Source organism: Lineus longissimus, chromosome 2 (assembly GCF_910592395.1).
Source record: "Lineus longissimus chromosome 2, tnLinLong1.2, whole genome shotgun sequence".
Lineage (NCBI taxonomy): Eukaryota > Metazoa > Nemertea > Pilidiophora > Heteronemertea > Lineidae > Lineus > Lineus longissimus.
Genome location: NC_088309.1, coordinates 27,105,269 through 27,131,026, shown reverse-complemented (window position 1 = coordinate 27,131,026; position 25,758 = coordinate 27,105,269). Strand labels below are relative to the sequence as shown.

Genomic DNA, 25,758 nt, shown 5'->3' with positions numbered 1-25,758 from the left:
CTCATCTCGAAGACAAGCATCAGTGCTAGCTCTGGTAGCTGATATGTACCTGGGATGCCATGGTAGAGGTTGTCTGCTCCTGAAGACAGGTCCAACCTGGCTATTGAGACAACTCGAATAGCCCAGCTCCATGGTTCGAGAGTGATGCAGTAACTCTATTATCCCCTCTGTATGGTAGGACAGTGTCCACAAATGTGCTCAGATTGTGTTCTGCTCCTGTTTTTCTAGTTTCTAGGCTTCAACCGGCCCAATCCTACCTCAAGAAGCTGATGTTCCTCAGGGTGTGCAGTGTGCACTTAAAGACATGGAGGCCAAAGTACCCAACTTTGCAGCTGAAGTAGCCTATTGTAGCAGGAAAACCAGAAGCACCATGTATTGTTGAGCTTCCATCTGTGCCTCTGAAGACAGGTCCAACCTGGCCATGGAGACAACACATCTACCTTGAGTACCTCATATACTACAGGTGCAGTCTTGCTCTTATATTGGCCATGGTGTAGTAAGATTTTGTCCATTGTATCCTCTTCAAAACAAGTCCTATAACTGCTTGTGCTGTCTTACTTTGATATGGTAGAATTGTGTCCACTGTCCCCTTCAAAACGACTTCTTATAGCCCAACCTTCCTCAAGTAGCTCATGTACCACCAGGTTGTACAGTTCAGGTACCTATAATCTGGACGCTTCTGCCTTTGGTGGAGATTCCATTTCACTGCAGACTAAGACACACAACCTGACCATGTGAGACTGCACAACCGGACAAGTTTTAAACTGGACAATGGGCAACACAAGTAGCCTACTTGAAGTAGCTAATGTACCTGGAACAGCTTTTCTGCCCCTGAAGACAGGTCCGAACTGGCTATTGAGACAACTCGTGTGCTCTCGCAGCTCATGATACTTCGTGAGTGATCCAGAAACTACACTATTGTCCCTCTGTATGGTAGGATTGTGACCATTGTCCTGTTTGAAACATGTCCTGTAATTGGTTGTGATGTCACACTTCGAAATTGTCCTTAGATTGTGTCCCCTGTCTTGTTTTAAAACGTCCTTGTACATTGAGCTTGTGCACCTCAGACAGGCCCAATCTACCTCAAGTAGCTCATGTTCCTCCAGGATGTACCTGGGGCAATATCATGGCTCGTCTCTGGTGGAGATTCCATCTCACTGTACCCTTAAAGACAGGCCAAAGTACCCTACTTGGCAACTCCAGGAGCCTACTTCAAGTCACTGTTGTATATGTACCAGAAAAAATGGGAACACCATGGTAGGGCTTCCCTCTGTGATCCTGAAGACAGGTCCAACCTGACCATTGAGACAACTCCTGCACCTCAAGTAGCTCATATACCATAGTTGTGCAGTGTTTCTCTTATATTGTCCTTGGTATAGTTAGATTGTGTCCATTCTCCTGTTCCAAAACATGCCCTGAAGTTGGTTGTGCAGTTTTACTTTGATACTGCCCTCAGCATTGTCAGATTGTGTCAATGGTCCTGTTTAAAACATGTCACATAGTTGTTTGTGCAGTCTTGCTGTGATGTCCTCAGTATGATAGATTGTGCCCAATGTCCTTCAGTTGATGTACAGTCACACTTTGATGTTGTCCTTGGTAAAGTGATTGTGTCCATTGTCCTGTAGTTGGTTGTGCTGTCCCTCTTTGATATTATCCACGGTATGGCTTTTTTTACCCACTGTCCCGTAAAAAAAGGCAACCGTGAGGGACAAGGGACAACTTTGCAATCTCGTTGATAGTTATCATTCTAGACTCTTGATAAAGGAGTATATAGAATGAAATTCTGGGGGCAAACTTGGATTCCCATTCTCACTGTACTTGTTGTGCTTGTCGTCCAAGATTTAGCAAGGCAACAAGAGTATGATTTTGTGAAAATATATTTCAATATACCAACCATTACAATAATTTATTCATAACTTCATTCAGGCTGGCATGCATTGCTGTTACACAATAACTGGTTTTGGTCTCTGAACAAGAACTATTTCATAAATTAACACCTACATCTAAATGATAACAAACAGTTGAGGAATGAAAGCATCTTCAATGAACTTGTTTTGACCAATGTAAAAAGGTTCTGCAAAGGCACTACAGTTTTGGCAAAGATTGACACCGACTTTCGAAGGAATTCCATCCTTAGTTGTATACAGAATGTCTCTGAACAGAGAGGTTCACCTTTTTTTGCAAATGAATATGCAAATTCATAATTTGCAAGAACCTTAGACTCATTTGCACCATTGAATACACTGGCAAAACACGAAACAATGGAGAATCCCTAGTATTATAAATACCACTAACTGCCCCTATTCCTCAAAAGTTATTATCACCAGTTTAAAACTGTGGAGACAGCTGTCCCCTCCGCTACAGATAACTCTGACTCTAGTAAACTGTTAACACAAAATCTCGAATGTAACGCAAGTCTCCTTCAAGCACACACTCAACTACTAGGTGTACAACTATAACAATCTTGTTACATGACTAAGATTGAATAGCAATCGCCAAAAGTTGTGAGTGTGGAGAAGGAGAGCAGGGGCCACAATTCTTGGAACCAAAGTAGATGAGTGAGTAACTTCATTGTTAAACCAATGATCTGAGAAAGTAAAACAATCATAAATTTTGAGTTGATTTTGGACAGTCTACTAATAAGATCACTAGATTACATCCACAATAATTACCTAAATCTAAACGACACCTATTCACAGTTGGTGATCACATCTTATATTTATGGGTTGATCACGGTGGGCTCAGACACACTCGCGGCAAAGATGGCCCACTAATACGTATTCTCAGCGAGACATTATGATAACATACTTGAGTACTGTAACCTGTGAAATTTTCAAGAGCATTTTGTTTTTTCACAATTTTCAGGAATGAACTGTTGAATGCCAAATTAAAACTTTAAAACTTTTCAACTTTAATGCATTTATTATCAAATCTTGGCAGCAAATACGATGCTTAGTCTGTCTTCCAATTGAGAATAAGCAGATTTGCCAACTTTAAGCAAAACTTTCACGCTTTACAGTATTTCAATTGTGACCTTTATATTCATGAGTTGAGATATTCATAATGATGACTTGGTTATGAACAGACAATGTGTTTGTGTTTTGAAGAGATTCAGACGTAATAACAATGCTGATTAACTTTTCAGTCTCGCTATGATGACATCAGCCCAAAACATGAAGTTTTTTCAGCTTGAGACTCACTGTCATAACATCCCCATTCAAATGCCTCAGACTGACTCAAACGGGCAAAGTGAAACAGAAATTTTAAATTCCTGTCAATATTTTAAACACACTGTACAAATATCACATTCAAGTCTACAGGCTTTTATTTCAAATTATTTGCAATAATTATCTAGTTTCTAACACATCTAGTTTCCTCTAAGCATTTACATCTAGTCAAGATCATTACAAACTACTCCACCTACATTAGTAAGCCAATTCATCTTAACTAAGCCAGTTTGCAGGTACCTTGAAGTGTAGTAGACAACAAAATGTACTGCAAGTTCAAACTTAAGACGAAATGACTTTGAAATTTAGATCATGATCAAACAGTACACGTACATCAGATACCTGAAGTTTATGTCCATAAAATTTACAAATAAGATTATCTTTCATTTGGCAACTGAAACATGTTTTCAGAAAGATGAAGCACCAGCTCAGTAAAGCTTAGACCTTTCTGAGGTAAGGTAAGGTGGTACAATCATAGTCAAAGTACAATTATAGTCTCTATGGGCATTGATGAGCACTGTCAGCTGTTATCAACACTGAAAGGCCTGCAATGTACAGGGGCTATAATGTACCACTTTACTTCACTTTTGAAGTTCACAACTGATAACCCCATCTCCGGTTAAGGCCTTCAAGTAAGTATAGCCTTGATAATACATTGAATTTGTAACACCCAGTCTCTGTATCAACACCATTTCATTGAATCAATCAATAGTCTGAAAGTCGGTATTTGACATATTAACATTATTAAAGATTTACCCATATCATTACAGCATGGAATGTATCAAATACAATTAAACTATTTGGGAAGATTTTACCAAAGATCTGACCATCTGAACTGATTGGTCTTCAGATAACTCAGTTTGATCTTGAGATATTACTGGCCTTCATAATTAGGTTTAAAACCTTTAACTGGTGAACTTTCTACTTATACACAGAATTTCCAAGTACCATATTGAAAGGTGCAAGAGAGACAATTCATTGGTCCATTTTAAAATCAACTGACGATAAAATTCTATCACATACTCTATGACACCACAACTACACATATCTTACAAAATTCAGTTTCTTCAGACAAAATTCTAAGGCTAAACAGACCTGCATAGTGAACTTTACAGTCCGAGTTTGCAAGTACGTGTACAATGTATATTGTGGAAAGACACTTTCCAACTGACTGGATTTCACAGGAAAAGTATTCACACTGCCATTTTTGGATAAAAAACAGCATCAGTCAGTGGTAAATGCCATGATTAGAGTAGCGATTCAAATTGATATACCAGTTAAGGGAAGAGAGAAATTGACAACAGACTGACCAGAATCCTTTTTTGGTGTGATATTGAGGGGCAAGAGGGTTGCAAAGGATTTCTGTGTAGTTCATTTTACCTGTCTATTTCACCAAACCACAAAGGATCCTGGCAAGTCGACTGTCAATTTCCGGTGGGCCCTGACCAGTGTATCATCATAAAATCACAAACTTCTACCACTTTTGACACAACTGTTCAGACTACTTTTGATATATCATACATCGATAACTCCACGATATAGTAATTGCAACTCCTCTATGGTGGCGCAAATTAGTAAATCGTCCATGGCTTAATGGTTTCACTGGCCTTCTTTTTGTGCTTGTTAACAAGACATAACACCATGGTCAACTGGAATTAGTGAAGAATTCAAGATAGTGTGCACAATATTGCACCTACCAAGTGTCACCAAAACATGCCAGTTCGAGTCCACTAACATGTCCAAATGTTATCGGCCAAGTTTCTTAAACAGACTAAAACCTTTTGTTTTGGCTAGGAAGCCTTTCTTCTCCTTCTTTTTGCTGTCCTCGGGCGGGTCCAGCTGCATGATGTTGGACTGGGGGCTCGGGCTTTTTTCTTCCGGTGTCTCTTGGGTAGCGCTGCTGAGGGGGGTAGTCTCCATGCTGTTGGGGTCGGTTGGGGACTTGTCCCTGCATGGGGAGTTCGCGTGGGGCCCGTGACCCTCCTCTGAGTTGACCTGTCAATGAAAGGAGAGACTTCAATAGACTTCATAAGTAGTAGACTTCAATAGGAAGGAAGAGACATGATTTGTTGATGTTTGTTCCAATCTTCTTGCAGTGGCTCCAGTTAGAAAGTTGATGAGTGTAACCTTGACTTACACTAGTCATACTTGTACATGATTCATTGGCATGATTACAGAACATATTGAACCCACTCAGGTCACAGGCCAGATAGTTTTAGATCAACTATTTATTCCCTTTGTTTAGGGTGAAACAGACGTTTCATTCCCTTACTTTTCAGTTTCGGGGTTCGTATATTACCGACATTGATTATAACTATTCTGGTTTCTTAGACAATGTTAATGTTAGGAGATAGCTAAGGACTTTCTGACCACAGTGTGTAGCTTACAACACTCTAGAAAATAGTACGTGAGAATACAGATTATCGGTTATGTTGACATGAATTGTGAATGTAATCATGTAATTCTTGGTCTATACATATACGGTTAAGTTTTTGTACAAAAGCATGATAAGCGTGATAAGTTTCTATCAAGACTGATCACCAGTGTAACGACTCCAGCAATGGGTAGCAGACTTTTGATGAATCCCAACAGATGGAGCATTGATTTTTTGTTACTTTGATCCTTGTACTTCACTTTCCAGAAGTTATTATCAGGAAAGGGAAGCTCCACTTGATTGATGTCAGTCGCAAAACTGCCAACTTGTTAGTACACGCCACAGACATCAGGCCATTTTTAGCTGATTTTGACCCTTGTCAAGATGCGGTCTTAATACTCGATGAAGCTGCTGATGAATAAAGTTGGGGACACCGACAGGACCTAGAGGTGGATTTTAACACTGCTACGGCCAAAATGATCAGTGGCGTGGACTATCTCAGTACTTGTTCAGATCACAATGGAATAAGGTAACGCTTTAAGTGTAGGTTTTCAACACCATTCTTAATAATAGTGTGTGAAAGTATCCGCGAAGTGCCCAAACACAGAAGTCGTTTATAAGGGACTGGTACAAGAACACTGAAAGATGAAAGTGGGATGGACCTACAATTCTAGCAAAGGGACAGGGTAAAAGGAACCCTAGACCTATCATGAAACAGTCTAACTATAATGTTACTATTAGTAGTCAGAGCAGCACATCGAGTTCAGTATTTTAGTAAATGCCTGTTTAGTAAGATATCAGGCTGAATTGAACATTTTACCAGATTCTCAATATCTTGCTATATCACCGTAGAATGCCACCTAGAAAACAGAATGGTGAACAAATAATGGCCATCAATTAATGACTGATGGTGTGACCAGTGAAATCTAGGAATTGTACTCAATTCCATCATGTTAAACACCGACGTCTTTTGTGTTTGACAAATAAGCTGTTCAGAAAAAATAAAGGTGCTGTACACGCAGATTGGCACAAAACCCTCAAAGCAGTAAGAATAAAATCTTGTCAAAGAGTGTACACATTTTGCAACATAGATATTGCTGTGAAAATAAAGTGCTAAATGACAAAAGGTTTGAGAGGACATCAACTTTCTGGGGGGATAGAGGATAACAGACACATCATGGAAGATGTCCATGTGGGTTTTATGGGTTTTACCCACAAACGAATCAGCAATAATAAGTGGGTTCAGGGAATAAATTGTATAAAATGGATGTAGTGACCACATATCAGGAAGGCCTGGCTGAAAATGAAAAATTCATTAGTTCTATATTCTAATCGTAGTTCAGTTTCTTGCCACTAGAGCAGCACTGTCCACTGATGTTACCTTGGATGTCAAATGGAATGATATAAAAAGTTGATAATCAAGCTAAAGGTCTAACGTAGAGAAACAGTATGATAACTAATGTTAGGAAATAAAATGCAATGTGCGGATGGAATGAAACCAGGAATCATAATGTCGAAAAGTTGTTTTAAACCAAATTTTGTACGGCACAAAAGCTAGAAGCACATCAAGCGATGAAAGAAAGGACAAATGATAGGATGGGATGAAACTTGCACGCAGGCGACAGTATGAGTACTGCACCACGATCTACCGATTTAGGTAATCAATTTGGGACATGAGTTGTTGTCACTCATGAGATAAGGGTTTCTCAAGTGGAAGACCAAGTGGAGGGAAGGGTCAAGTCAGTTACCAGCCATGTTCTTTTCAATGATAAGGAGCAAAGACCACAAGTATGAAACAAGCCCATCTGGGTTGGCAATCGTGCAAAGACCACTTGTATGAAACAAGCCCATCTGGGTTGGCAATTGTGCAAAGACCACTTGTATGAAACAAGCCCATCTGGGTTGGCAATCGTGCAAGTTTCCTCCCTTAGGGACCTGATAACAGTACTGACTGCATGACAACACATACCTTTGGCTCTGGAAGGCAGCTGCAGGGATATCCAGGAAGAAGGCAAGAGGGGGTTAGAGAAAAATCTTAATCTAGATGCGTAGGTGCTGATGACAGGCTCATGACCCAACACAAGGGTTTGCCATGTTGACTGGAATAACTTGTGTACCACCTCACGGTGTAATGTTTGTTTCTCACAATACCACTCCCTGCCCATTTTGTGTGGAAGGTCATACATATTCTACCATGCAGATTGTTTTATCAAATATGCACAAGTTATTCCTGCAACTTATAGCAAAATGAAGTTGACAACTCTAGCACATGCCGGATCAAAGGTTTCGTGATGAAAGACCTGCGTGTAAGAACCAGGTAAATCACCTAGACTCAGTGGTATCATGTACAGCAGTGCTTGTGATTTCATTTTATAGAGGGCTGGCTCACAAACAGAATGATACCAATAACTCAGCTTCAGCGAAAATGTTGGTTACCGGATTCCTGCATATTCAGTGTAATTGGAGACAAATGACTAATTTCGGTCACTTCATTGGTCATAACAGGATGAAACCTTGATCTTGGTCTGCACTAAAACTATCTGAAACCATGGATGAGTTTATACCGGCGAATGATATCAAGTGATATCAAGAATCAATACAGACTGGTCTTTATTGATTCTTGGTGATATCCATGTTCCACATAGTTACTGCATGCAAGTGAGCCACATATGGACCTGACTCAAACTTTGAGTCTGATCCTGATGAGTGGAGAACGGGATAGCAGGTAAACATGGATGCTTAAGATTGCTGTGGCAAGGATTTTGACTGGAGCATATCCTTTCACCAGTGTCATATCCAGGGGATTGATTACCTTGTCCCTGGGACAAAGTACAAGTTGCCCAGCAATCTGGCCGCATTCTGATGATCTTGATAATGAATGAGGTTAACATTGCACCATTCAAATAATCTTATGTCTGAAAGAAGAGTTTTGCCATAGAAAACTCAACACCATAGTGATACAGGCAGCACATCAATGGCACATGAAGCGACCATTCAACCCACGAAGCATTACCATTCAACCCACCAAGTGCCACATTGTTCATTTACAACCAAATGGTCTTTGAAATTGACCAATGAGTACATCATTGAGGGGGATATTAGCTGAAATGGTCCCTGCTCAAGTATGATGTTCACAACATCATGACAAACAAAGGCCTAGGCACAATAAGGGACCATTTTAGTGAATTTTCCCCTCAATGATTTATGTAATGGTTCTCTTCATACATCAGCATAAAGAAGGGATTGAATCTGTTGTTCTGCTAACAACCAGATAAGCAGCTTGTTGGGTTATTGTAGTATGATCAGCCAACCAAAAGTTACTCATTTCAAAACAAGAGCAGAGGAATTGTTGCCAAATTGTTTTGTTTTAATGGCTATATCCATAAATTGGCAGGCTGATCATTTTTATCGCATCAGATAAAGCGGCTTTTTCAAATCATGATGTACTGGTGTATGTGGTGATTGCTATGAATGGCTTGTGTTAGATTCAAAATACAAATGTTTCATTCGAGTTGAGACATGAATGAGGACTCTTTTTTAGGTATAAAGCAGAATTGTCTCACTACCCGGGGGCCATCCATTTGGTGAAACAGGCTAATGTCGCTCTACTCATTCACTCATGGTAGCTGCCTGAACTATTCCCTCCCAAAACCCCAATGAAACACCTTTCAATCGTTTGATGCCGGGCTGAGTTCTTCCTCTTGCAATCTGTTGTGCAATAGGATTAGTGAAAATGGATTGCCCCTTCTAGTGTGTGATATGAACAATACAGGAGTAAAAGAGGTACAAGCGGCTTAGATTAACCCTCCACCATGAAAGCATGCAATGATATTGAATGAAATATCTGTCACTGGTTTCCTAAATCACCATTTCCTGCAAACATGACTGCATCGCCAGCCCAAGCATGAATATGGAACTGTAGTGTGTTAAACAGCTAAATATATCGGCATGTACATACAAAATATGGACGTCTGCTAAAATCTTGGTCGGGATGCATAACGGACCTGAAGGCAGAGTTTATTGCAGATATGACCAAGAAACTCATCCTTTGCTTGGGGGCAGTAATTTGTGAATATAAGAATCAAAACATTGCCAATGTCAACAATCAAGCATGAGGAATGGAGCTGTTTGACTATCCATGTCACCCTCACTGATCACAGACACAAGACTGATAGCCCTTTCTTCTGTTCTTCTGCAAGTGCATATATCATTTCAACACTGATCTCACTGCACATCTGAATCTAAAATAACATGTTCCAATAATGGACGAAGTGAAGAGACATTATTTTCAGTTACGCAAAATGGAAATATGGTACATAATATCATCTAAATTCCATTTTAGAACTTGGCTACTGGCAAAAAAAACATTAGAAAATGTTCCCAAATGTTTCTAATCTCCACTTTAAACTAAATATAACGACTATGATTGCTGAAGAACAGCCTGATTTCTCTGATATAGAATCGAACATAGAAGATATAGAACTAGAGACACAACACTGAGCGACTTCACTAACATCACTAAGCCTAGAACACTCCTTCCACCATTCTGTGAAAAACGTGGTAATATCGAAAGTTTGCGACATGAATTTGCAGACCTAAAACCACAACAGAAGATCTCACTAGCAGTGTAAAGCTAACTCTTACATATATGTGCATAGTTTAGGCCGGACACGCTGCAGTGACCTTGGCCTGCATCCAATACAACATTCACATTGTCACCAGCGCCACTGACTTAGAACACGAAGACTCTTACGTTCAAGTTTCTTGGTACCGTTCTCGGCACAGTTCTGGGTACCATTCTATTCTGCCTCATATTAGGTATGCTCGGGATTGAAAATTCGTGTTGGTCAGTTTTTCTGAACGACATTGGGCGAGCTGGTCGGTTTAAGCGCATTGCATTAGAGGTTGTTGTCCATGATCTGGGGTCCTAGAAGTTAATTTTAAAGTGTCAGGTGTTTACTTATTTCTGTCATGAAATATAACTCATCCAGAGATGTCAACATAAGGATTCTGCAGCAGGGCCCCATGAGTACAAGAGTGTTAGTAGAACATTAGTAGCCATAACACACTGAATAACTCCATTCCATGTGGAGTCTGCTATAAAGTGGCATTGAAATTTGCTCTGGTTAAGCCTGAGTAGTTACCACTTTGCCTCATCTGCATTCAACACTTGTTTAGACAACATTCGGAGGCTACAACAAAATCCACAAGAAATGTTGTTATACAGCATAAACAATCACTATTAGTTACATCAATTCAAATGAACAACTGTCAATCACACGAAAATATCCTGGAATTGAAATAAGATTGATCGATTATGGTAGGCACGCTCAAAGAATTCTTGCTCACCTTTTCTGGGGCATGTTGGCCTGGCATTCCCGTTTGTCCAAGCATGTCACCATGTTGTCCTGGGCCATGCCCAGGGGATCCATGTATACCGCCTGGAGATCCACGCATCCCACCTGAAGATCCATGTATACTGCCTGAAGGTCCATGGGAGGGAGATCCATGCATACCTCCAGAAGGTCCATGGCCCGGAGATCCGTGCGTACCTCCTGGTGATCCGTGCATACTGCCCGAAGAACCGTGGCTAGGGGATCCGTGCATACCACTAGGTCTATGCATACCACTCTGCCTGCCTTGTCCCTGCATTCCATCTGGAGGTCTATGCATACCATCAGGGTGATCGGAAGGTCTGTGCATTCCATCTGGATGAGGTTGGCCACCTCCTCTGTTCATACTGTCCATACGTCCAGGACTCCTCGACCTGTGTATTCCATCTGGATGCCCCGAGACACCTCCTCTCTGCATATCATTACGGTGCCCACCAGGGCCACCTGGGAGTCCATGCACACCAGTAGGATGATCTTCAGGCCTGTGTCGACTGCCCGGATGACTAGTTGGTCCCGGCATGCCATGGAGTTCATCAATACCGCCGGGTTGTTTGGAATTGCCAGGTAGTCCATCATGAGGTTTCATCACATCTGATGCTTTGACAATGTACACATCATCCTCTTTTGGTGCCTCCTGTAGGAAATTTGATGGAACTAATCCTCTGTTTCCAGAGATTTCGCCGTAGTAAAACCCATCTTCGTCCATCTCACCAAAAACGTACACAATGTCACCAGTTCTGAAGGACAGCTCCACCTGGAATGAGAGACAGAACTATACGAGTATATGCAAACATCAAGTTGGTTTTTCAGCACAAGCAATAAAACGAGACAAGTGTTCTACCATCTGTGGTGCAGTATACACCATGATAACCCTTCTAGCTCAGCCCATGTCATAGCTTAGCCAAATGGTATATAATGATAGTAAAAGGATGATCGTCTCACCTCAGCATCGACATTGGGTGACAACTCCGTCGGATCATAGTCATAAAGGGCGATCATCTTCCTGACAGGTGAGGTGGGGCGCTGGGCCAGGACTGTCGCTGGGCTCTGGCTTCGTGGACTCACACCGGGACTAGGCCGCACCATCCCGGGCAGCGGGCCATGTCGACCTCGGTAACCTTTTGAATGAGGGATCATTTACTGATGGTGTAGGCCAATGTAATGGCAGAGAAGAGACAAGTTCATACTTAGAGAGATGTCCAGGACTTGGTTCAAATTTGATTTGGCTAGTCTTTGGTCTGTCAGATGTGATCAAAGCTGTCCCAAGCCAAGAACCCAAATCTACCCATTTCTGGGTAAAAACATCTGGAAATCAGACATCGAGAGATAAAGCTACCGAAGTGAAAGCCTAGCTAGCTACATGAATCCAACTGTGAAGTTTTGCTGTACATTCATGCAGAAGTCCTATCCCAGGTACCTTACCTTGTATATGTCCTGGATTAAGTGCGTTTGAAGCTTTAGTAAAATTGCTATCACTGAGAAGCTGTTTGGTGAGTTCTGGATTGTCAAGTTGAACTTCAGATATCATGTTACTAGGGACAAAGCCGATACGATTATTCGCCTCTCCGCGGTAAAACCCATCAGGATCACGATCACCATATACCTGGAAAGGAAGAGTATGGTTATGTTTTTGATTCATGTAAGTGATGACATGTAGTGCACATGTGCAGACACTACAGGCGGTAAAATCTTCGTCAGTGTTGGCAGAACTGGTTCAAGTGGACACTGGTTGCTTACTTTTATAAGTTGTCCTTCCCTAAAAGGCAACTCTTCATCTGCGGCATCTGGATTCGGCGACATTTCCATTGGACTATAGTCGAACAATGCTATAAACAACCTGGCCCTTGCATCATCATAATCCATATCGATCTCATCCGGGATTGAATCACCACCATCATCCTCATAATCAATCAGTTCAGACTCGGGGATATCGTCCCGGATATGCCGCGGTGATATCACGTCATTTGATGTCAGTTCATGAATGTTTCCCTCAGAGTTTCCCCGTTGCCCTTGGTGATTGTGGCGCCCCTGATGTTGGCGCCGTGGACTAGCTGACCGCGTGCCTCCCCTACGTTTTTTATTGTCCTGATGCATGTCAGATTCCACGGGCTGATCCCGTTTGTCTGCCCGTGTTTTACTCTTATGGCGATCAGATTGTTCATGTTTAGCACCCGAGTATCGTGAGGTGGGGAAGTCGTAGCTATAATCTGGCGAACGAGGACTCGTCCCCGGACTGTTGCTATAGTAACTGCGGTGGTCAGTGTCCTCATCTGAGTAGTTCCCATTTGATAAACTGCTATCTTTTGTAATTTCTGCAACAGAAAAGAAGAAAGTACACATGAGAAGTCGTCTGGGGTCGACACTCCCATATGGATCCAATAATCAAAGACCTTGTGGATCACACTTCACTCTTGAAAAGGACTAAGTTGAGAGCTCTGTTGCAATTAAAAGGCTTGGTCACTTCTGAATTTGCGGACAAATGGGTAGACAATGGACATGACCTCACTGATGTCAACAGGATTTAAATCTAGGTTTTCATAATGGCGTTTACCTATATGTGGCACCTTCATCTGTCTTTCTGAGAGCGGGCTGTCAGCCTCAGCACCATGAGGGGCGGTCCGCACCCCGAGGTCCGGTGGCGTGTCATCAGGACTCTCCAGGATACTGGCATTTGGTGACTTCCTCTCCCCGCGTTTCTTCTCTGCTGGAAGATTGGATGGCGACTTGGCACGTTTTATATGGTCCCTTGTGTCTTGGTTGACCTGTCTCGGGGCAGCAGTTGGTCTGTTTCTTGTATGTTTGTCGGCTGAGTCAGTTTGGTCTCGAGTCTTGTCGCTGGCTTTCTTGGTCTCGTGGGACCTGGATTTGCTCAATTCGGGCGGCTGGAAGGGAAGAATGAAATTAAGGTTCATGGTATCACAAGACAAACTTCGTACCTCCTGAACTACGGTACGTCACTAGAGGTTACTGCAACAGAAGTTCTTGGCTAGGACAAGGGCTTTTTAAAAAGTTTTCATTCAATGCAACCTCCAAACTGAAATAGAAAAACCAATGACAAAAACAACTTGATGAGCCATGCTGCCATGGAGACATTTAAACACCACACATTTTCCGATCTGGAAACTATGATAGGTCAAAGATAGGAAAGACAGGGAAAATGATAAGAATAGATGTTTTAAAGAAAACCTTTACCTTATAGTACTTTAAAAGTAAGTCGTGTTTATAAGCTGTGTTTGTTTCAATAATGCCACTGTCTATTTCATTCTAAATGCAGCAGGCTATTAAATTTACTCATTTACATGTAAATGTCACACGGGTAAATGTTCTGAAAAATGATCATACCTAAAAGCAAACTTGAAAGCATATAATCAAGAAATAATCTGAAGTTCACAACTGATATAACAATGCCTCCGGCCAACTGAGGCAAGACCCACACCAGATAAGCTGAACCCCAATACCGTCAGCTATAACTAATTACCTGTGAGTTTTCCAACCCGAAAAAGTGCTGAAATTAAAAGTAGTAGGGCCATCAAAGGACCACCTAAGTATAGGCTCTACTTGAGAAAGTTAAAGATGCCAGGGGTGAAGGTATTGGGAGGTCAGTGCAACTATTAGGTGATCTACTTTTCAAAAGGAGAAAACAATTCTATGCCCAAAATGGATTAAAAGTCAGTGAAGCCAAGTGAGATCACCATAAATACCTGCAGTACAGTCCTTTGTTCGACTAAGGGAACTAAAATTCATACACACTCTTAATGAATCTTTTACAGAAAAGCATTTCGTCAATATCTTGACTAGTGGGCTCTGTTTGGGTAATATGTGACTCGCTCTACCAAAACTAGGCGCTTGTCACATCTGAACTCGACAGGTTGATACGGACTTGTTGTTCATTTTCCTATTGTAGACCTTTTGTGAAATCTATTACAAACTGATTTGGTTACATTTCACAAAAGGTCTACAATAGGGAAATGAACAACAAGTCCGTATCAACCTGTCGAGTTCAGATGCGACAAGCGCCTAGTTTTGGTAGAGCGGGTCACATATCCTGACAGACTGTTGGCATTGGAGGAATTGGAAGTGCAATGCTGAGTGGTGATACTATTCTCACAAACTACAGTGCGATGTGATGACACAAAACGGAGCACTCACGAAAAAGAACGACACAACTACTTTATGAAATCAAGAATGGATTGTCACAATCTATTGATGGCTTAGGTTATAAGTTACAAAAGGGTAGTTTATTAAGTTTTTCATCTGGCAATACCCATGAAATCATGATGGTCGTTAGAAACCTGCTAACAATGAGCAAATGATGAAACAAGAGAAATCAGCAAACAGAAAGCGCGAAAATAACACACTCATCCTAAAATCAAATAAAACGACGTCATAAAAAACTGGTTTTCTTTGGAAGTTATAGGAACACTGTGATTGGTCTATTGAGGGAGGTCAAGAGGTCACGGGGTGCAAGAATTACCTTCTTTGACAAATGCACCGGCGTAACCACAGGAGTTTTGTCACGGTCCTTATCCGGCTCAGATAGCTCTTCCTCTTCCACCTCAGCAATATCAGACAGTTCTGATTGGCTGCTGTCAGCTATCTCGTCGTGGAAATTTGGGCGGATAGCAGGCTCCTGTGAGGGTAGAGATAGCGCAGTTTAACCAAACGTGAATCAGGCAAATCATTGAACCAAACTTTAAAACAGAATAAATTTGGCAGGCAGTTGTTTCTGGAATCAAATGCTGGGTAATTTATGTTTATCATACAAAAACACGTCACTGGTTTGAATTAAGGTTTGGGAAAACAATTTTTTTAAAATTATCAAAAAATGGCTTTTTATGACTCTAATTTGACACAGCTAAGAAAATACCACTGAAAATCAAAAAGACTGAATAAGTCTTTATTGTTGTCAACGGATAGTCAGAATTTGTGAAATTGGTTGATTTGGATTGACACATAAATTTATGAATGAATTAGTTCAATGGATTGAAATCACAATCAATAAACATTTTATGTTAAACCTACAGACTAGGACATGGTTAGTATAACTTAGAGAGTATGGCCACATCTGCCAAGACAAAAAGTCTCTCATGATCTTGAAGACTGGCAGAAAAACTGGAGCATGCCTGGCCATTTTGACCGATTCCTACAAGTTGCATTAAACCCAGCACCAAAGTTGAATAGAAGAATGAAAACCAGCACCATAGCAAAATATCATGCAATAGGAAATACTCATTATGCACAATGCACTTTGATACCATTACATATTTTCCAAATAAAGAATCTCGACTTTTTCACCAGTGTGAGGAAGTAATGTATCAGAGTCAGTTAGTACTCAATGCTTTGTTTTTAGTTTAATTTGGTTTCTGCTTTAACTTTAGTTTTAGGACTTTCTTTTTGTTATGCGTCACAGTTCCAACCCAGATTAAAATTTGGGCTTGAAAAAATATTGAGGGTACGACATTCTTGAATGATGAGTTCAAATTGAAAACTGCAGACTTGAACTATGTAACTCATAGTTCCTCCCTCATGAGCATTGAATTCAATGAAATAAGACTGCAATTAACCTGAGCATAAAAACAAACAAATGAACTTAAGACCTCCATCATACAGAAATATGCAACAAAATGACGATCTTTTTGGCACTATTTCCACGCAAAAAAAAAACTGCATCTGACTGCATCTTGGTCAAGCTAGGAAACTGACCTACCCTCAGCACAATGCATTTCTCTAAGCACCTTCATATCATTATGACGGCATTCTCAATTCCAATGCAGCTTGCATTATGTACATACAGGGAATGGCAGGGAAGGGGGAGCAGCGATCACCATGGGAGACCAGTGGAACCAACCAAGACAAGAAAATCACCTCATTCCAGGAGAAAACAAGTCACCTCATTTCTAAAAGCCAGAAAAACTCTCTGCCAAAATGTCAAACATTTTACCACAACCAGATGCGCATGGACTCCAAGTTCTTTCTTTTCCCAGAAACAAAACCTACTCCTGCCACCAAAAATCTGAAGATCTGCCCTGAACCTTGACAAACATTACAAAATGCCTCCACCCCTAAAGAACAGACGGTTTCTAGTTACCCAGTTAATTGAACTAAAATAGTCTCCCCTGGGGTTGATCTTGTGACTATTGGACACATGAGTGTTGAACACTTCATCAGAGCTTTTCCACTGTCTCTCATCGAGCTGGCCCTGGGGGGACAGCCGGAGTGGGATCACACTACTCGTCCCAGCACGGAACATACGATATACTTCAAGGTCTAGATCAGATTCAGATTCAGATTCAGTCGATATCGTCGAATCCATAGACCCGACCGAAGATACAGAATCACGACGTTTAGCTTGCTCTATGAGCATGATAGGAAGCACTTCTCCATTCGTCGCATGATACTTCTTGGCCAGGTTATCAGGCTGAAGAAAGGTAGGTGAAAATTCAGCAATTTCGTGTGCAAACAGAACAACAAAACCTTCAAAAGTCTTACAAAACCAACATAAAATACTCTTGTTAGTTCTTGAAAATAGCCCAGCTACCAGTAAAACATGTAGTCCATGTCCTACTAATGATCACCAGACAGAATACCAGTAGGTAATCATAAGCATAAGATGAAAGTGCTGAACTCAAGTCAGTACTAACATTGTCTCAGGGAAGTTGGACAGGATGGTATTGGTAGTTGACTACATAGTAGGTCTGCGAGACCAAGACAAGCTCTATCTCTATCATAAGTGTATCCTATTTTCGCATGAAAAAGACAATATTTTAGCTGCGTGAAAGAAAGGGTAAGCCAACAAAATTATAACAGACATTAGCAGATGCAATGGCAGATTAGTTGACATTCACCTCACTGCAAAGCAGCAGCGGGCCGGACTTGTTGATGGGTATTAGCACATGCAAGTGGCGTGTTAGCTTAGTTATTTACGGCCATTTTTATGTGGCCCTTACCCAGTGGAGGTTGTCAAACAGAGCCCCCTCAGAGCTCTCGAACACATCATCGTCAATGGGGCTCAAAACCTGGTCTGATTCAAGGGAATTGATGGAGCTTGCCAGGCTGAGGGAGCCCTGTAAGGAGCCCCAGCAATTCTCACATGTGTCCTGGGGTGCATAGGCACAGTTTTCACATGTCTTAATCTGCCAGATGGAAGAAACAATAGATGTGAAGAGGGCAATGGTGAGATTTCTTAGGGTGCTTACTCTGTATACTACATCATACATGTATCATTCACGACTCAGTACTCTGGTGTACATCACTCATGTAGGTAACAAACGTAAGTACCGGTATCCAAAGTTCTTTTTAGAGTCCATTAGGAACTTCTTAAGTTCAAGTGGAATACATCTGAAAATCAAACCTCTTTTTGACAGACTTGAAATAAACTCTTTATAATGAGTAAGAAAAGATTTTCAATGAAACTTATGATAAGAATTGATTTAAATTTGTGAAGAATAGAAGTTGTAGTGAACTAGGAACGAGAAATGGTAAACATGAAAGCTGATGAAATGTAGAACTTGTGAAAGAACATTCGAAGATAGAATCTGACGATGCAAACAAAACAATCGTTTACCAGCCGATTCCAATCATCGTACGCATGGAGCAGGTCGTGGAGCTAGAGGAAAAATGAGGCATAAATGCTTAGGCCAAGGATGGAGAACGGGATAAGACACTACTGCCTACAAGTACAAGTAACAAAGCTTTTCAAAACACGATCCTGCCCCAAGTTTTTGCTGTTTGGTAAGTAACAGTTTCGTACACCTGCTGCTGAAATTCCTCGAAAGAATTTGGTAATGTCTGACAACAGCAAACCAAAGGTGAAAATGCAAACGTCTATAATGTTCACTAATGTGAAAATGTACATTAATTTCATTCCCATTTTTACGGAACAATAACAAAAACAACACCTCGATTTACCAGTTTTACACCAAAAGCGGAAAAGAAAACAAGAAAAACTAAAAAAAAGACAAAGTTGATAATACTCAAGTATTGAATATACCACATGTCAAGCATTTGAAGAGAACAAGGAAATACATCCTATACAAAAGCCCTCTCGCTCAGTCTCCCTTGCTAAAAGGTAAGCAATCACTTATCAAGCTCATCATTTTCTTTCCTTTGCTCAGGCTGTGAGCAAATGTTTTTGTGTGAAGTTTGAAGCCATCACATGTCTTTGGATTGGTTCCCTGGTCAGACTTGTACTCTTGTTCTTCCGAAATAGGCGAACTCTGCTGGAACAGGTGAACCTCTATTTGTAAAAGTCAGGCCTCCGCTGAAAGCTTCAACAAAAAGACATGTGGCTCAAAACATACACAAAAACACTTGTGATCAGCCTGGAGCAGACGTTATTCCAACTCACCGTATCTTCAGTGCCGTCTGGGTTCGTCACCGTGATGACTTCAGCTGGCGACTCCTTGGGTTTGTTACTCGGCTGTAAGATTTCCTGCGGGATCCTGGCAGCCATGGAATCACGCGAGTGCTTCTCCTTGGCGAGTGTTCGTACGGTCAGAGCGCTTGGTGTAGGTGTATGGAACATGAGGTGTGATGCTTCTAAGATCACATGGTCAGCTGAAGTAGAGACAAAGTCTTTCATGAAATTCTACAGTAGTTGTAAAAGTTATGCCATGATTGAGCAGATATTCTACCACAACAAGCGGTCACCTTTCGAGTGTTGCTACAAATTTCTGCTCTCATGTCTTCAATTTCATTTCTGACATGCTTTTTCATGTCTGCTCTGATACTAATTTGCAGCATGAATCATGCAATCCTTTCTGTACATTTTAACGCCTGCTCCCTCACCCGTTGGACTGTTGACTTCCTTCATCTTCTTGCCATCAACATGTACTGCATAGCCGGTAACCTGGGCCCCGTTAGATACTCCTGCTGTTGTGATTGTGACAGGGATCCACGTCACCAACAGCATGCCATCCTGTGGGCCAGCCTCCACCTGAACATCTATCGGTGGTTCAGGAAGCCCTGAAACGAAAATCAACAACTCATAGTCTAGTACGCTACCATGCTTACAAAGCATAGTGATTATTGCTGCATTTTGGAGTTGACATCCATCGGTGAAGTATAATTCAAGAAAGTTCCTACCTGCTGTTAGAGTTTTGAATTCTGTGCTTGCTGACATCATATCCATTTTCTTCCTATTTCTCTCGTCCTCGACATGTGACTTGACACTCTTCGCACGGACGACTACCTTGTACTTGGTATCAGGTGAAAGCCCTGCGAAAACAACAGGATGATATTTAACAGCTAATCATACAGCCTTATCAAGCAAACCATCTCTATGCAAATAAACTATATACAATGAATCCTACACTCATCGAGGCAAACCCAGAAAAGTGTAGATAACGCTTTCAGTATGAGTGGCGTCACTAGGTTGCTATACTGTTATCTAACTCAACAAAGAAGATCTCATTGAGAATCTGACATACCCGTAATAATATGTCTAAACAATCCTGGCCGCAGCGTCCTCTTCTCGACATCATTGACAAAGACGACATGTTGGTAGTTACTGTTTCCAGGCATCCAGGAGAGGTGAGCAGACGACGCAGAGATGTGGGACACCTTCAGCTTACTGGGGGCAAGTGACGCATCCTTTCCTATTGTTATGGTACATTCTTGGTCCTTAGACTGGCCTTCTCCTGTTACAGTTCTCACGCACACGCGATGTGACTGAAAAGTACAAATATTTCAAATCAACCAAGGGCAAAAATATTGGACCTTTGTGAGATTTACCTAGTTTACTATGTATGACAATCACGGTTGCCAATAATTTGAAGCTGCCCGATTGCAAATCTTGTAACTGGGCTAGCTACAACCTCAAACTCTCCATTCTTGAGACACCCCAGCCAATCTTACCTTCTGTGAGTTGACTCCCTCCACTAAGGCTTTTGTCCTCTCAGTGCCTTTCACAGACGTCTTGAATTGTTCATCGACATAGATATGGTAAGCTTTGATGTCAGTCGCTGGGAGGTTCTCCGGAGGAGTCCAGCCTATCAGGATGCTATTGGTCAGCTGACGATCCAAAGTCAACTTTTGTGGAAATGGAATGCCTGGAAAAGTTGATAATGACTGTGCAATATGTGGCAGGGAGGATTTCCGTCAGGCCTCTCTGCGAGGCACGAAGCAACACTATCGGTCATACATGACATTCTTTTGCATATTGTGAGCTACCATCTCACATGTCTCAGGCACTTTTAAGGAAAATTATTGCTGCATCAAGACCCTATCATAACAAAGCTTACAATGTGTTCTACCCCAACATTTTTCGTACTACAGAGATTTACCATCCTTATTTAAAGACACGAGAAATGATTGTTCGAGCATGCTATGCAAGGTAAGAGAAACCCAATACCACAAGAGAGACCAGTAAAAATGAAACAAGCAATCCCAACAGCCTGCAGATAATCAATCAAAGACCTACCAAACCCCAGGTCCAAATACTCAACATTATCCTCTCTGGTTAGATGGTTAAGAAAACATAGGTTGACTATCTGACTGATATCTGACCTTATATCATTACCGCAATGGCAGCGCTGATCTTCTGGCATGTATGGGCTGAAACTTATCACTATGGGCTGCAGACTATCACTTACTTTTATGTGAGGTAAGGTCTGATAAGGCACTAGCTCTAATCTTAACAGCCGATCTGGGCTGCAGAGTTTCCTCGTCCACTTCCTCAATGTCCTCAAGGTCGCTCAGGTGCTCGCTAAGTTTACGAACGCGTGCTAGATCTTCTGTAACCAGAGTTAGTTGTTAAAGAGGAGTTAACCTTCACCTTATGACAATAACCAACAAGAACTGAAGGATGCAGGTAGTCCTATTCCAAGTGGGTAAACATCCTTTAGTCCTTCATTGGTTAAACAGATGAGGTATGTAACAACAGCCATGAATAAGATGAGGTGCTTCCAAAACCAACATGAGAGTCAAAACCGCTATCATATGACAATCTCCATGTGAAAACACCACAACCAAAGATGGATTGGAACATGAAAAAAAGGTTTTCATAAGAAACCTTGCAAATTCTCCAAGATAATGAGAGAAACAAGACGAAAACCAAGGCATTCATGTCAGCCCATTCAATATATTCTCTTCACTTGTACTGGCTTCAGTTTTTCCATGCCTGACCCAAAGACCATGCCAGAATACTCATCGAGATATATTTACAGAATTTCAAGAGCGATGGTGGGCGTAATTTTAAAAGCACGTTCTGGTTTTGGCAGTGACCTGGTTATGAAGATTAGATGAAACAAGTTTAACACAAGAAAAACGATAATTATGAACATAAAATGAAAAGGTTAGCATCGTTCCATAAACTGAAACTCTGAACACCACTCCCTTGCAAGCACAGGCACAGAAAGTTGCGCTTATATAATGATATTGGGGATCTATGAATAAGAAAATCCAACTTTCCTTAAATAAACATTAGAAGTGTCAGTGTAAAGTACATGGCAGCTACCTTGGGTTAGACAGCAAATCGTAAAAGATGGTATGAAAATCTAGGGATTCACAGTATCAAGATAGCTGCCATGCATCTTTCGCATATAAATTGTTTAGAAAATCTTACCCGGAAGCTCAGTGGCCACTTTCTCTGATTCGTCACTACTATTGAAGTCCAGATCATGCTGAATACTACTCCCCACACTACTCGTGTCTTCTGACTTGCCACCAAGGGCAAGCGTGGCGTGAAAGTCATCCAAATCGGACTCTGAAATGAGGAGAAAAGGTAGGACTTGACTTGTATGGTCAAGTTACGTGTGACAGATGACAGAAGTACAGAGAATAGACAATTTGAAAAGGTCTGATACTTCCTACATACCTGGCACCTTTTCGACAAAGTTTGATGGAACTAATCCCCTTCTGCCATCCATCAGCTCCCCCTCGAAGAAGCCGTCTTCATCCATGATGCCAGTCACCATGACGTAATCACCGGCGTTAAGTGACAACTCCGTCTCTGGGCATTCATTGGGTGAGTATGCCACCGGGTCGTAACTATACTTGGCCACGAACACCTCCAACTGGCTCTTCTTCAGGTACTGGGTGATGGCCGACTTGTCCTGAAATTGATCAGAGTTTATTTACCTATGAAACAGTATGTGTGTGTCTGTAGGATTGGCAAAGTGCCCTCGTTATCACTGCATTTGCCCGATAGTCTATTTCTAGACTGGACTGGATTGCTGCAAATGAAGTTCTTACTTGGTGACTTCGGTTTCCAGCAAACTTTTGCTCAAACTGTGCGTTTCCAACACAGACTGATGCAATGGATAAGGAGAGATAGTGCACAACTTCATCATCTCTGTGACCTATGTGACTGTAATGAGTAGTGAGAACCAAGGCAAGAGTCATCCCTATGCCCAACACATCCCAATATAGGGACTAATTCCCAGGGCAGTAGCCTACTGCTACTTATCCTTCCAATATCTCTCTGACTTACCATTCCTTTTTTACTTGTCACTGATTTACATATCAACGGCTTCAATTTGACAGCTTTTTCTGGAAATAGAACAACAAGAGAATCTTGAAAAGGGGTCTTATTTCCACTTATTCTAATGCTTAACAGTCCTATCAAGACTGAATTTGTTAGCGTCCTGTGAGTTGAAATTAGGGCCTTCTACTTATGCAATCCTAGGTGAGTGGGCATCTCTACTTACTAGTGATTAGCTGAGAGAAGAAACGATGGAATCAAGAACATTACTTGATGCATATTTTGTTGTTATATTTGAGCATATGTACAGCATCTACAGATTAGCATCAGCCCAATACAACGATGGAACCAGTGCTGTGAACTTGAAGGCGACTTGCCACTCCTCCAAGGATGATCTAATAATCAGTGTCATCATAATAATCAGTGTCTGAAGCACAATGTGACATGTTCCAATCGCCAAAGGTCACATTCCGATTTTTAGCATCAATTTTTTTGGAAGACGAAAGAGAACCATGTCAAAGCCACAATATCCCATTTACAATTCATACCTGGCGAAGGTGGACTCTCCTCATCGTCAGACATCGATAACGCTCGTATCTTTTTAGCGATGGCCTTAAGTTCAAGGTCATCAAACACCTCATTTTCATCATCTCCGTCTACAAAACCTGAAAGACATGCATGCCAACTTTGCTAACCAATATTTGGGAGGATTTTGGAATGATAAAACTGAATATTGGAAGCGTATAGTAACATAACCTTTTGGTCTCACAGTTGAAAGCAAGTTCACAAGCTTCTATTTTGCTTTAATACACGTCTTGTACGATTTGTAGGAATTTGAGTGTGTTAGAAAGGAATATTTGTATATGTAGCAGATTATGGCTTATATTTTCTTGAAGGGAATATGTTTTTTTTCTCAGAAATGTTGCTTCTACGCTAGCTTACTGGCAATGGCATCATCATGATATGACCCATGTCAAATAGGGCTTGCTAGAGTTACAGCGTAAACATTTCAAGAAATTGTTTGCATCAAGAACTGATAAAGATGAGTCTATCTATTCTTGGTCAAATATTTTTTTTGAAAAGCCCATACAGTTTCACATTGATTTTGTGTCATTCATATCATCAGGCTACCAGGAATGAAGGCTCGAGCAGGATGATGAAAAACATGCTGGTCAAATTTGAAAAAATGAAAACATGAGCCAATAATTGGACATGCCAAATCAGCACTGAAACAAATCAATCTAAAACAATCATGCGGTCTTTCAGAAAAACATCTGATTCTTTGTCAAACCAAGTTGTGCTTTGAGACAGTGCTGGCACAGTATAAAGCACTACATAAGAACTGACAATTTCTTTAATTTGACTTAATTTCAATCACATGTTATTGGTGTTTTCTTCAGGTTTTGTGATCATTTAATCACAGGTGCTCCATAAATATAGACATTTTCTCAAGCATACAGAAGGACTTCTTCAAGGAAGGGGAGAGAGGGCTTGTTCATGGATGCACTAAAAATGGACAGTCACTGAAGTGCTCAGTCGATAAAATGGAACTCCAATCAACGCCATGGGGAGGGTGGACCTTCTGTACACCGGGGAAAAAGTTGATAATCATGAAAGATACCTCGCAAGCTTTCAAGTTACAAGTTGTGAAATATGTCGCTATGGCAACTACACTAACACAGAGGTTTGGGGTAGGGTGAGACTATGCTATATTACACTAGGATCTACAGGCTAAACGTGTGAAGTTGGCATGCATGCAGGTTTTGAATAGAAGGAGACAAACTCGAGTACCAGTGATTTACTCATCCCAAATAACACATACGCTACCAGGTTACAACACTGAAGGAGGTTCATGTCATAGGACAAAATCACTGGACATGTCATTACAGTACAACCCAGCATGAAAAGTGCTCATTAGACGTCAATTTCCAAATCAAGATGGGAAGTTTTTCTGCTATGATGTCATTTGCACAGGCTCTATACAGCAAACTGAGTGAGTGGTGTGCATTTTGTTAATAAAGCTTGCACTGAAAAAAGTTTGAGAAATGTTAAGTAGGATTGATTTATTGATGATAGAAAGATGTGATATTAAAAAGTGCATGTCTCCCCAAACAATGCAGCATTCAACAACTAACACATACATGTATGGGAAGCAGGACAAAACACACACAGTAACGACAGGCCATTTTCAACACATCTTACCCGTGTCCAAGGATTTGGTTGACTCTGTGGGGTGGTCTATATCTACTTTGTGAGACCGCTCAGAATAGATGCTTGATATGTCCCAGGTCGCATCGAATTCTGTACAAAGAATATGGGCGGGTAAACAAGGAATGTAGTAGT

The 25,758-nt window shown here is 41.2% G+C and overlaps 1 protein-coding gene across 5 annotated transcripts in view; it reads right to left on the bottom strand.

Moving 5' to 3' along the window:
* Positions 1 to 1,861: 1,861 nt before the first annotated feature.
* The window catches only part of LOC135483308 (peripheral-type benzodiazepine receptor-associated protein 1-like), a 63,519-nt gene continuing 39,622 nt past the window's right edge, over positions 1,862 to 25,758 (bottom strand). For 2 of the 5 annotated variants that reach the window (XM_064764080.1, XM_064764081.1), the window contains 21 exons: positions 25,618 to 25,716; positions 23,964 to 24,080; positions 23,425 to 23,483; positions 22,810 to 23,047; positions 22,558 to 22,698; positions 21,587 to 21,727; positions 20,850 to 21,043; positions 20,423 to 20,663; positions 20,079 to 20,210; positions 19,782 to 19,958; positions 19,342 to 19,550; positions 17,083 to 17,412; positions 15,469 to 15,624; positions 14,473 to 14,499; positions 13,546 to 13,876; positions 12,732 to 13,306; positions 12,417 to 12,597; positions 11,937 to 12,112; positions 10,951 to 11,748; positions 10,355 to 10,528; positions 1,862 to 5,222 (listed from right to left, as the gene is read on the bottom strand). In XM_064764080.1, the coding sequence (XP_064620150.1) occupies positions 4,974 to 5,222; positions 10,355 to 10,528; positions 10,951 to 11,748; positions 11,937 to 12,112; positions 12,417 to 12,597; positions 12,732 to 13,306; positions 13,546 to 13,876; positions 14,473 to 14,499; positions 15,469 to 15,624; positions 17,083 to 17,412; positions 19,342 to 19,550; positions 19,782 to 19,958; positions 20,079 to 20,210; positions 20,423 to 20,663; positions 20,850 to 21,043; positions 21,587 to 21,727; positions 22,558 to 22,698; positions 22,810 to 23,047; positions 23,425 to 23,483; positions 23,964 to 24,080; positions 25,618 to 25,716 (4,745 nt within the window). In that variant the 3' untranslated portion in view covers positions 1,862 to 4,973. Of the gene's footprint in view, positions 5,223 to 6,421; positions 6,462 to 10,354; positions 10,529 to 10,950; positions 11,749 to 11,936; positions 12,113 to 12,416; positions 12,598 to 12,731; positions 13,307 to 13,545; positions 13,877 to 14,472; positions 14,500 to 15,468; positions 15,625 to 17,082; positions 17,413 to 17,941; positions 18,128 to 18,558; positions 18,601 to 19,341; positions 19,551 to 19,781; positions 19,959 to 20,078; positions 20,211 to 20,422; positions 20,664 to 20,849; positions 21,044 to 21,586; positions 21,728 to 22,557; positions 22,699 to 22,809; positions 23,048 to 23,424; positions 23,484 to 23,963; positions 24,081 to 25,617; positions 25,717 to 25,758 lie in introns of all 5 variants that reach the window. The other 3 variants (XM_064764076.1, XM_064764079.1, XM_064764077.1) reach the window with 3 other exon arrangements.